This window comes from Elephas maximus, chromosome 18 (assembly GCF_024166365.1).
Source record: "Elephas maximus indicus isolate mEleMax1 chromosome 18, mEleMax1 primary haplotype, whole genome shotgun sequence".
Lineage (NCBI taxonomy): Eukaryota > Metazoa > Chordata > Mammalia > Proboscidea > Elephantidae > Elephas > Elephas maximus.
The window spans coordinates 72,185,749-72,198,716 of NC_064836.1; the positions used below are offsets into that span (position 1 = coordinate 72,185,749).

The 12,968-nt window shown below is 39.1% G+C and overlaps 1 protein-coding gene across 3 annotated transcripts in view; it reads right to left on the reverse strand.

Moving 5' to 3' along the window:
* The window catches only part of IMPG2 (interphotoreceptor matrix proteoglycan 2), a 102,979-nt gene that overhangs the window by 10,503 nt on the left and 79,508 nt on the right, over positions 1–12,968 (reverse strand). For all 3 annotated transcript variants that reach the window (XM_049858314.1, XM_049858312.1, XM_049858313.1), the window contains 3 exons: positions 10,188–11,485; positions 8,797–9,016; positions 4,325–4,535 (listed from right to left, as the gene is read on the reverse strand). In XM_049858314.1, coding sequence (XP_049714271.1) covers positions 4,325–4,535; positions 8,797–9,016; positions 10,188–11,485 — 1,729 coding nt within the window. The remainder of the gene's footprint in view (positions 1–4,324; positions 4,536–8,796; positions 9,017–10,187; positions 11,486–12,968) is intronic.

Sequence of the window (12,968 nt, forward strand, 5' to 3'; positions counted from 1 at the left end):
ATGCTGAATAAGAGTGGTGATAAAGGGCATCCTTGTTTGGTTCCTTTTCTCAAGGGGGATGCTTTCAGATTTGGTCCACTTAGGATGATATTGGCTGTTGGCTTTGTGTAAATGCCCTTTATTATGTTGAGGAATTTTCCTTCTATTCCTATTTGGCTGAGAGTTTTTATCATGAATGGGTGTTGGACTTTGTCAAATGCCTTTTCTGCATCAATTGATAAGATCATGTGATTCTTATCTTTTATTTATGTGACAGATTACATTGATTATTTTTTTAATGTTGAACCATCCATGCATACCTGGTATGAATCCCACTTGGTCATGGTGAATTATTTTTTTGATATGTTGTTGAATTCTACTGGCTAGAATTTTGTTAAGGATTTTTGCATCTATGTTTGTGAGGGATATTGGTCTGTAATCTTCTTTGTTTGTAGCATATTTACCTGGTTTTGGAATCAGGGTTATGCTGGCTTCATAGAATGAGTTTGGGAGTATTCCATCCTTTCCTACGCTCTGAAATACCATTAGTAGTGGTGTTAACTCTTCTCTGAAAGTTTGGTAGAATTCTCCAGTGAAGCCATCAGGGCCAGGGCTTTTTTTTGTTGGGAGTTTTTAAATTACCTTTTCAATCTCTTCTTTTGTTATAGGTTTATTTAGTTGTTTACCTCTGTTTGTGTTAGGTTAGGTAGGGAGTATATTTCTAGAAACTTGTCCATTCCTCCAGGTTTTCAAATTTGTTGGAGTACAGTTTTTCACACTATTCTGTTATGATTCTTTTAATTTCAGTTGGGTCTGTTGTGATATCACCCATCTCATTTCTTATTCAAGGTTATTTGCTTCCTCTCCTGTTTTTCTTTTGTCAGTTTGGCCAGTAGTTTATTGATTTTGTTGATCTTTCAAAGAACCAGCTCTTGGTCTTGTTAACTCTTTCAATTGTTTTTCTATTCTCTATTTATTTCTGCTCTAATCTTTATTATTGCTTTTCTTCTGGTGCCTGAGGGTTTCTTTTGCTGTTCTTTTTCTATTTGTTCAAGATGTAGGGTTAATGTTTTGATTTTGGCCCTTTCTTCTTTTTGGATGTGTACATTTATTGTTATAAGTTGACCTCTAAGCACTGCTTTTGCTGTGTCTCAAAGATTCTGGAAAGATGTGTTTTCATTCTCATTTGATTCTATGAATTTCTTTATTCCATCCTTGATTTCTTCTATAACCCAGTAGTTTTTGAGCAGGGTGTTCAGTTTCCATGTATTTGATTTTTTCCCCCTTGCTTTATCTGTTATTGATTTCTACTTTTATGGCTTTGTGACCAGAATTTGATGTTTTGGATTCTGTTAAGGCTTGCTTTGTGGCCTAATATGTGGTCTATTCTGGAGCATATTCCATGTGTGTTGGAAAAGAAAGTATACTTGGCTGTTGTTAGGTGCAGTGTTTTGTACATGTCTATGAGATCAAGTTGGTTGACTGTGGCATTTAGATCTTCATTGTCTTTACTGAGCTTCTTTCTAGATGTTCTGTCCTTCACTGAAAGTGATGCATTGAAGTCTCCTACTATTATTGTAGAGCTGTCTATTTCTCTTTTCTATGCTGTTAGGGTTTGTTTTATGTATTTTATAGCTGTGTTGTTGGGTGTGTAAATATTTATTATGGTTATATCCTCCTCCTAGTGTACTGACTCTTTAATCATTATACAGTGTCCCTCCTTATCATTTGTGGTTTTGCTTTAAAGTCTATTTTATCAGAGATTAATATTGCCACTCCTGCTCTTTTTTGATTGTCGTTTGCTTGACATATTTTTTCCATCCTGTGAGTTTTAGTTTGTGTCTTTGTGAGTCTAAGGTGTGTCTATTGTAGGCAACATTAGACAGATCGTGTTTTTTTTTAATCCTGCCACTTTCTCTTCATTGGTGCATTTAGTCCATTTACATTCAGTGTAATTATTGATAGGTATGAGTTTAGTGCTGTCATTTTGATGTCTTGTCTTTGCTTGTGTTGTCAACAGTTCCTTTGTTCCACTTAATTTTCTGTGCTGAGTCATTTTTCTTTATATTTTCACCTTTTTGCATTGTTGTTGATTTTGTATTTGTTGAGTCTTTATGTTTTTCTTATTTTTTATTTTGATGTGTAGGACTGTTAGTTTCCTTTGTGGTCACCTTAAAATTTACCTCTATTTTTCTAAGTTTAAACCAATCTTTTATTTCTTGATATCACCTTAACTTCTCCTCCATACGAAAGTTCTGTGACTATATTATTTAGTCCCTCTTTTTTGTTTCAATGTTGTCATCTTTTACATTTGACGTCTCTGTTTCCCTATTTTCAGTGTTTTAGCTTTGACTTGTTTTTGTAACTTCCCTATCTAGGTTGATACCTGGTGTTCTGTCCTGTGTTCTAGTCTTGGGTTGTTATCTGATATTACTTATTCTCTAATAGGAGGACTCCCTTTAGTATTTCTTATAATTTTGGTTTGGTTTTTACAAATTCCCTTAACTTCTGTTTATCTGGAAATGCCCTAATTTCGCCATCATATTTGAGAGACAGTTTTGCTGAATATATAATTCTTGGCTGTCAATTCTTTTCTTCAAGGCTTTATATATGTCATTCCATTGCCTTCTTGCCTGCCTGGTTTCTGCTGAGTAGTCAGAGTTTAGTTTTGTTGACTCTCCTTTGTAGTTGATTTTTTGTTTATCCCTAGCTGCTCTTAAAATTCTCTTTATCTTTGGTTTTAGCAAGTTTGATTATAATATCTCTTGGTGACTTTCTTTTCGGGTCTACCCTGTGTGGGGCTCAATGAGCTTCTTGCATAGATATCTTCTGTCTTTCATGGTATCGGGGAAATTTTTCTGCCAACAAATCTCTCTGTATTTTCTGTTATCCCCATTGGGGGATATTTTTGGCTTAAGGCTTAAGGCTTAAAGATTATCTCAGGACAATAGTTTCAGCCTCCATGGTTCCAGAAAATCTGAATTCTATAGGAATTTGAAATTCTGTTCTGCATTTTCCCCCTTCTGATCAGGATTCTTCTAAGAATGTTTGATCAAAATGTTCAGTAATGGTAGCCAGTACCATCCAGTTCTGGTATCATGCCAAACGGAGCAGTTGTTCATGGAGGCAATTTGCTTCACATTCCATTTCCTCTTCCTATTCTTGACTCTCCTACCTCCTCTGTTGCTCCAAGCGAACAGAGACCAACTGTTGTAACTTGGATGGCTATTTGCAAGCTTTTAAGGCCCCAGGCCCTACACATTGAACTAGGACTCAACCTCCTTATTTCTGGATTAAGAAAAACATATCCAGATAAGGCAAATGACCGACCTGAAGTCACACAATTTGTCAGCAAGCAACTGGGTCTAGAACCTGGGTCTCTAGACTTCTAGTGTCCTTTCACCACACTGCTGAGATTCTTCAAACTTCAAGGCCACACACTTGTGTGAAAATGTCTTCACTCCCCAGAGCAGCAAAGAAATCACGCTTTTCACAACAATATTAATTACATTGGAAACCAAGAGACTATTTTTCTTAGTCTTCTAGTTAAACTTTACACTTTTCCCTATGGAAGAGTCTAGACTGTTTCCTCCCATTTCCTCTGTTTTTTGGGATTTTTACCAATATTTGCCCATTTTGACATTCACAGATTGTCTTCTGGTTATGTTTTCTTCCTTATTTTCAGCATTCTCTCCTCTTACACCCATGAGACTTTGGGGTGATTGTTTTTCTCAGTTTTGTTCAAGAGGAGTGGGCAGGGAAGGAGGATCAGGCTACCTGAATCTGCTCATCTGTGTGCTGCATTTAAGGGTCTAAAAAAAAAAAAAACACGGACTCTAAGATACTTAGATAAAAATATACTTGTCACCACTTCAAAGACTTCAAAGCTTGTTTTTCCTTATTTTTGAGTACTCAGAAGGACCAACAGCAGCTCAAAGTCATTAAGAATATAATCCAAGTAGAACTATAAAATTTCTCTGCTTTCACTTGCAGATAAAGTGTTAATCTTATACCTAAAACTAATTTGAACACTGGTTGCCTTATCATCATTACTAAGAACCGTAACACAAACATCTCCAACTATTCCAAATACTACCAGTAGGACTTGTTTAATATTTTTCTGATACCTCCCTAAGAACATAAAATAACCACTTGAACTGGGTATAATTCAGGCTTATTAATGATCCAGTCTTCACATGAGAACGATATGGTACTCATCTCTTGCCTCAATACAACTTCTATAATAAATACTGCTGTAATTATCCTAAAACCATAGTATATATCCTTTTTCTTTAAAGGAAGTATTTATAACCTTGTGAAGCCAAAATCCCTAACTGTAACATACCTACAAATGGCCCCATGCCCAGGTATAATGTCACACTTTCCATCGTTCAAGCAGAAGTCAGGCTGTAGGTCACAGAGACTCTGACAGGGCAGTTCTTCCACACTCAGGTAGCCAGGGTGGCATCTGCACTCTGCTTCTCCACTCCAAGGGTTGACCAGACACTCAGAAAATTCATTGCAGGCCTCAAACTTGCAAGGGTTGGCTTGATCGCCTAAAGCCTCAAACAAAACAGAGAATGGTGCAAGGAAAGGCAAAGCACAGATATTGAGGTACACGAAGCCTACCCACTAAATCTCCCCCAAGAGTAAAAATAAAAAGCCTACCCACTAAATCTCCCCCAAGAGTACCATGGGACAAATCTCCTGAACCATTAATTATACCATCACTACCAACACCACACACAAAAAAAAATTTGACTCATCCTTGATTGATGAGCTTCTTACAAATTTCTCTGAAACCCAGAGCCAAAATCATAAAACCCCATGACCTGGGTCTTTAAACTCCATGTCATGTAATTGTAAATCGAAATTTAACACAGTGTTCATGTTGATTTCCACCAGCCCTATACTGCTCTAGTATACCTCTATTCTGCTCACAGTGCTACATGGAATGGAGAGAAAGAGCTCAGAGAAGATCTGGTAGGAGCCTCAGAGGTGGATATACCCATTAAAACAGCTTGGGAACAGTGATGTTCATAAAAGCCAATATTAGAAAAGTAAATCATTCCTGTACCCGCCCAGCCATTCCCAACAATATTTGGGCCTAAATTACTTCTTTTTCATTGATGGGATGAGGGGAAATGATATTTTTTTAAAAAAATAATTAGAACAGTAACTAATCAAAATTTAATTAAGACAGTGGCCATGGGACTTCCATCCTACCATGTTTCCACTATACATTCTTCATTGGTGAATGGCAGTCTGTGAATGGCAAATGGACAAATGGTGACATAGATACCAAAAACTGAGAAAAGAGGTGAAAATTACCCATATTCTTCTCTATGAAAAAGTGTAAAGTTTGGCTAGAAGAATAAGGGAAAAAAACATGGGCTCTGAGTTTCCAGAGTCATTAACATTTTCATGACAAACAGTGATTTCCTTGCTTTTCTGGAAATTGAAGATAAGTTTGCATAGGTCTGTAGCCTTGGGGTTTGGAAAATCTCTGCAGCTAATCTCCCTTGGCCCTGCATGAAAATTGGGGGACCATTGCCAAGATGGTCACAGACAAGGAGAACAGACCAGTGTGCTGACAGGGCAAGATTCCGCTGTGTAGTTCCTAAGTCTTCCCAGTCTTACCCTAGTATTCATTGGGTAAGTTTGCAATCAGAAAAAAATCCAAAACTGGTCTAGCAGTGAGGGATGGGGAAAGAGAGGAATATGGTGTTTTACAGTTCCCCTTTGATGATAGAAGTTCAAGAGTTTCTGAGACACTGCATGTGAAAACAAGTTATGCAAGATACAAGTCAATCTTATCTCTAGCCAGTCTTGAAATAAAATAATATTTTAATCTGAGTAGGAACATACATGTACTAGGAAAATTCTATTTAAAATTTTTTAAAACTTTGTGACTATTTTTTTGGGTGTAGGTGAGTGGTTGCAGGAAGGAAAATAGAATCTACAAGAGGAAAATGATACATGTTGCTCCCTTTTGCTTTTAGACCCAAGAAAGAGACTAAGCCTAATATTTTAATCATGTAAATAAAAGATCGGCTTCAGTCTCTTTCCAGTTCTTTGCGCTGGTAAAAGGGAGATGCCCAGAATAGATGGCCCTGTATTTGGAAGAGCTCCTTAATGACTTTATGGGAAAACAGAAGTAGACCCAGAGCTCAGGTTGAAATAGAAGACAGGGATCTCAAGTGCAGAATCAATTACATTCTGGTGTTCCAGGGGCAATCTAAGAGAAGGATTGATAGTTTCAGGAAGATGAATGTAGAGGAAATATGAAGAACATCTGGAAGGGTATCCTGAGTTCCCAGAGCAACCTTGTACCTGGCCAAATCCTGGAGAAAAAGTTGGCCCGTAAGAAATGCCTTTGAGAGAGTAGCTGAGGAATTTTAGGATGGTGATGCCTAGAAGTAATATTTTAAGTTGTTGGCTATGATAAAAGCCTCCTCCAACTATCCTCATATCATCAGCAAATATCTGATAGAATCAACTGCCTTGTATAGAGGTGCTTTGGGAAAATCAAAATCTGGGGGCCATGTTTGGTTAACATAAAGAACAACCACAACGGTAAAGACACAAGTGAAATTAGAAATTCAGTAGGAGGCACTCAGAGCTGGAAGTGATTAGGAGAAATTTTCGTTCCCTGAGAATCCCTAGAGTTTGGAGGAAAGGATGCAGACACAGGTTTTACACTGTGCATGGGAGAAGCTCATGTGAGTATTAAAGGAAAACGTGGCACTATAAACCTGGGTGACTGACAGGCAGCTGACTTGTGATTAACATACAAAACTGAAGAAAACGCACTGATTTAGTGCACTTCTTTTAAAAGAAGTGAATTTGCTATTACAAAAGTTTCATAAATCATAACTGCTTGCAATTGTAGGGTTGGCCAAACGCTTTTATATATATTACTTCTTTAATTCTTAGCATAGTCCTACGAAACACACAGGGCAGGTAATATTATCCCCCATTTAACACCTGAGGGAACTGAAGCTGAAAGATAAAATAATTTATCTGGGGTCACACAAGTGATATACAGCAGAGCTAAGGCAAGAACCCAGATCTTCCAAATTATAATTAATTGCTTCTCCCACTACACCACATGGCAAAGAATGCACAAACAGCCTTTGGATACTTGGGGATTGGCTAATTCATTTTCCTCACTTTGAATGAGTAATGGTCATTCAAGAAATTCAAAGGAAAGAATGTTTCTTTCCCAGCTAAGGAATAGGGCTCACTTCCAAACCAGTTTGAGAGTAAAAGGGACTAAAGAAATATGAAATCAGACAGTCTACCTTAATCTCACTCAAAACCACTGTCCTCTGGTATATGGGAGGGAAAGAAGAAAATTGAAGGAGCCAACAGTATTCTCCACCTCCAAGTCTTCTAACTAAAAACAATGGCTCATTTCATTCATTCATAGTATATACTGAGTACCTTCTGTGCATAAAGCATGGTGCTAGGTTCTGCCTAGACAGTGGTTAATAAAACAGGCATAGTCTCAGTCCTTGTGGATAGCCTAACTGTGAAAAATAGCTTTTAAGCAACTGTGACATAAATTAGCATTATTACAATGGTGACAAACTCTACAGGAGAAAGGAACATGTTATAAGAAAGACCGATAGGGGAGATCCGATCTAGTTTATGGGTGAGTCAGTGAAAGCCTCGAGGAAGTGACACTTGAACTGAGGCATACAGGGTGAGCAAGAGTTAGCCAGAGGAGCAAAGAGTTTCAGGCAAGAGGGATACTATGTATAAAGGCTTTAAGGCCAGGAAAAAATTTTTGTATCTGAGGGACTAAAAACAAGCTAGTTGGACTAGAACAGGGTGAGCAAAGAGGTTAGTTTCATTGGACAAAATTGGAGAAGAAGATAGGAACCAGGCCTTGAAGCTATTGAACCAGGAAGTCATTGAAAGTCTTTAAGCAGGAAAGTGAAATAATCTGATCAATTTTTTAGAAAGAATACTCTGGCTGCTGTCTGGAGAATGGGTCTGAGGAGGAACAAGAGAAGCCATGGGAAGCTGGTCCAAATGAGGGATAATAATGGCGTGGATTAGAGTTGTACTGTGAAGACAGAAGAGATTTGAGATATATTTAGAATTCATAATCACTACAGTTTTATAAGGGACAGAAAGTTGGGGTGATGGAATAAGGTATTAGGGATATCTTCCCATGTTTCTGGCTTAAGTAGCTGAGTGAACAGAGTCACCACTCACTGAGATGGAGAAACTGAAAGAGTGGATTTAGCTGGAGGGTAGGCAGATATGGAAAACAGAGCTCACTCTTCAGCATGTTAACTTTAAGATACACAGACTACACCCTAGTGGAGATCATCAAGTGAATAATTAAATATTGATTCTGGAGCTCTAAAGAGACATCTAACCTGTATATAACAGTTGGAGGAATTATTTACATTTCCATAGGACTTAAAACGAGGGGAATGGATGCAATAACCTAGGGGGATAATATAGGGGAAGAGTGCCCAGGACCAAATCTATCTGGCCTGACAATATAGAGACTTAGAAGGAACGAATCCAGCGGATAAACAGAAGAGACAGCCAGATAACGTGGGCTGAAAAGGGAATGGGAGGTGATCAAGATAACATGTGTAGACAACCCTTTGCAAAGAGAACGATATGGATGTCCTTGAAAGAGATACTGTATTAATTAAAAGATGGGGAAAACTTGTCTCACATAGTACTCTTTTTTCCTCCAAGTACTGGATTTATTTTTACTCAATGTAAAACAAAATACACAATAACCACTGTATTATACTAAGAAACCACTATAGTACGCAATATCGTTACCTGATTCTACATCAAGGGAGTATTTATCAATAGCCAAGTTCATAGTTTGGTAGGCAGTGTTGCAAAAGTCTTCCAGAATCATGTACACGGCATTGTTGACATCAGCAGGTACAGACTTGGCAAACTTCATTCGGCTGTTCACCACAATGCTGCCATTTCTGAAGTTCAGGATTTCCAAGTTCTGGAATCCTGTGAGATTTGACTGAAGATAGGGTACCAGCTACAATACACGAAAAGTGCTAAGTTATTATTTCTTCACTACATACAAAAAAAAAAAAAAAAAAAAAGATTAAGCCCCTCACCCATTTTCCTAATTACATTCTCTTTCCATTATTTAAACTGTTAATTAACAAAAGCATAAATTAAGAACTATTCGAAAGTCATGAGATTTTCACAGTGATATTCAGGAACCCCATGAAACATGCAGAACAGTTTTAGACACGCAGAGAGTTCACTCTCCCTGTTTTCCCTGAAGGACCACAACAGCGAAAGTGTTGTCCAAACCTGTTACTGTAGAGTCGGTTCTGACTCACAGCGACCCCACATGCGTCAGAATAGATTTTTCAGAAGTAGATCACCAAGTCTTTCCTCCAAGATGCCTCTGGGTGTACTTGAACCACCAACCCTTAGGTTAGCAGCTAAGAACATTAACAGCTTGTACCACCTAGAGACTCCAAAGGCATTCGAGATACCTGCAAAACTTTGGTCTCAGATAAAAATAAAACTTGAAAAAGAAATCTTGAACTAGAGGGACCTGAGAGGTCATGGTCCCTGGACCTTCTGTCAGCCCAAGACTGGAACCATTCCCAAAGCCTACTCTTCAGACAGGGATTGGAGTGGACTATAAGACAGAAAATGATACTGGTGAGGAGTGAGCTTCTCGGCCCAAGTAGACACATGAGGCTATGTGGGCAGCTCCTGTCTGGAGACAAGATGAGAAGGCAGAGGAGAACAGGAGCTGGTTGAATGGATACATGGATTACAGGGTGGAGAGGAGGAGTGTGCTGTCTCATTAGGGGGAGTGCAGCTAGGAGTACACAGCAAGCTGCATGTAAGTTTTTATATGAGAGGCTGACCTGATCTGGAAACTTTCACTTAAGGCACAATAAATAAATTAAAAAAAAAATCTCAAGCTTATTTTAGTCCCAGAATTCATGAAATGCAACCTTCAGTCTCTAACCTGTCACATCCCTGAGCTACATGTGTGCTTCCCATTTCTTGCACACGTGTCTTATTGGATCCCTACCAACCCTAGGCCATGGTGCTAGCATGTAAATGATAGGAAATGTTCACACACATCACACTTTCCTTGGCTCAGATCTTGTGTATTGGGGGATGGAGGGAACATTCATGAAATCTATGATTGCCCATGTTTTACTTTTTGTGCTTACCAATTCTAAGAATCTTTGCTCCAGGGCTTTATATTCCAAAGAGTTTTTATTAAACAGATCTTCTGAAAACATCATGTTAGTCACTCTGAGGCTGAAGAAAACCAGCAAAGCTCCTGCTGTCTGAGTATCACTCAAGTCCCCTCCCTTTGTGGGCTGAGTCACAACACCCATTTCTGCAGAGTGAACATTTGTAGACATTTCCACATAACCACCAATCTTGCCACTTTCCTCATGGGTTAGCTCAGGCTGATAGTAATCCGTGCCTACTCGGTCCAGTTCTAATGAAATATCCTGTACACCCCTAATTACTTCATCCTCCAGCTGGGTGGATCTTGTGGTTGGAGGCAGTTTGGTAGACTCTGCCATGGAAGCTTTCAACCAGAGCTTGTCAGTGCTCTGTGTTGTACTTGCCAATGTGTCTCTGGATAATTTCCCTAGGAAAGAAGTTCTCGCCCAGACTGCATCTGATTCTGGCAATATGGTCCACAAAGACTGCATGTCTGGCTTCACTGTTGAAACCTCGCTTTCAAACCATTCATGGCTAGATGACTCTGAAGTCTGTTCCGTATCCTCCCTTAGGAAGGAGTCTATTTGATCTAGCTTATCAGTAGAGGTGGAGATCTCTGCAGATGCCAAGACAAGAGGTGTTTTGGTAACTGAGTAATAGTCAGTGTCAGGTACCTCTGATGTATTCTTGGAGAGAATTAGAGATACAGATTGGACTGTGGTCTCTCCAAAGACAGGCACAGTAGGTCCACCAAGGGGCTTTTCTTCTATAAAGTTTGTGTATCTATCATCTTGCCCATCTTTTGAAGAACGCTCAATAATTTGCTCTGCTGAATCCATTCTGTCATCTATAACTAGCTTCTCATCTACACCCTTAGTTGGCAAAAATGAATCTTCATCTTCAAGCCATAACTTGGACAGTGGTTCAGTCTTCTTCTCTAATAAAGTCTCAGTCCATGGCCAAGTAATCAGATCTACCTTTTGCCCAGATCCTGAACCTAAACCACTCTCAAACATAAATTCTTTTTCCATGTATGTGCCTGGCAGCAAAGTGCTCACTTCTAATTGGTCTTTGACTTTGGAGGCCACAGAGTCCAAGCCAAAGGGTGTAGTTATTTCTTTAGCAAGAAGATCTAATGTGGCAGGGGAGGCCGGATATGGTGAGGATGTCCAAAGCACCTCAGAGTCTTCAGTGGGTGGTACTGTCTCTTTTGGCACATGAAGAGTCAATGAACTTGAAGGCAACGGGTCAACAGAAAGATAATCTTCTGACCCTTCAACATTAGTTAATCCTAAAAATAAAAATTTCCTTTAATTAAGCTACAGAATTGCCAAAATACATTCCTAGTTTTCCTAATACAACTAGCTACATGTTTTTCCCATTAAGCTAGCAGGGACAGTTGCTGACTTTTCATTTGCTATAGCTAGCAAACAAGAAGATCTGATGTTTTTCTGAAGTGGGACAATCACCCATAAATACACTCCCTTCCACAAGGAAAACAAGTCCTCCACTACTGAAAAAATCCATCATTAAATACTTGACTTTGTTTAACCCGTGAAACTGAGGAACTGCTGAGAGCCATACTGACAACAAGGAAGCTGAATCCAGGGGAAACCGAGAACCCTAGGAAATGCAGTTTGTCTTTGAACTCCCCGTTTCCCATTATGTTTATCAATCAGCATCCTTCAAGTTCACCTAAGGTTTAAAATCCTTGAGTCATTATTTACATCTTTGTTCATCTTCCTCTTTCACACGTATACCAGTTGCTATCGAGTTGATTCCACCTCATGGAGACCCCATGTGTAAGAGAAGTGCACTCTATAGGGTTTTCAAGGCTGTGATCTTTCAGAAGCAGATCACCAGAGCTTTTTTCACCTCTGGGTGAGTTCAAACTGCCAAACTTTCAGTTAATAGCTGAGGCCTTAACCTACTGCATCACCCAGGGACTTCACATACATACTCTATCCCTACGTTACGTGGATTTCCGCATTCCTCTTCAGCATTTAGAAAATCATCCAATTCATTTTCATTTCATTTTGTAATCTCCATTGTGGCTGCCCTAGTTCAGAATCTTCCTTCTCAAGCTTACTTCAAGCTAAAATCTCTAGACTTGATCATCCTATTTAGAACTTCTTTGATGCTGTTTATGTTTACCACTCCAACATCCAAGTGATAAAGTTTTTCTTTAAACCAAAAACCAAACCAGTTGCCGTCAAGTCAATTTCAACTCATGGAGACCCCATGTGTGTCAGAGCAGAACTGTGCTCCACAGACTTTACAATGGCTGATTTTTTGGAAGTAGATCACTAGGCCTTTCTTCCAAAGTGCCTCTGGGTAGACTCAACCACCAATCGTTCAGTTAGTAGGCAGCCACCCAGAGACTCCACTGTAGTTCTTTAATAGTAATTTAATTAAATATTTTTCAATGTTACCTTCAAAATATCCATTAACTGATCCCCATTCCAGCTTACCAAGTTCATTTCTTAAAGTTCACTTCTTTGGACTCTTCATTCCAACCAAGTAAATCTGACTGTTCCCTCTCACACAACGTTTCCAAGATATTTCCCCTTCATGACTAAACCAAACCAAACCAAACCAATCCCAGTGCCCTTGAGTCAATTCCAACTCATAGAGACCCTATAGGACAGAGTAGAACTGCCCCATAGAGTTTCCAAGGAGCACCTGGCGGATTCGAACTGCTGACCCTTTGGTTAGCAGCTGTAGCACTTAACCACTACGCCACCAGGGTTTCCCCTTCATGACTACTACTGTGC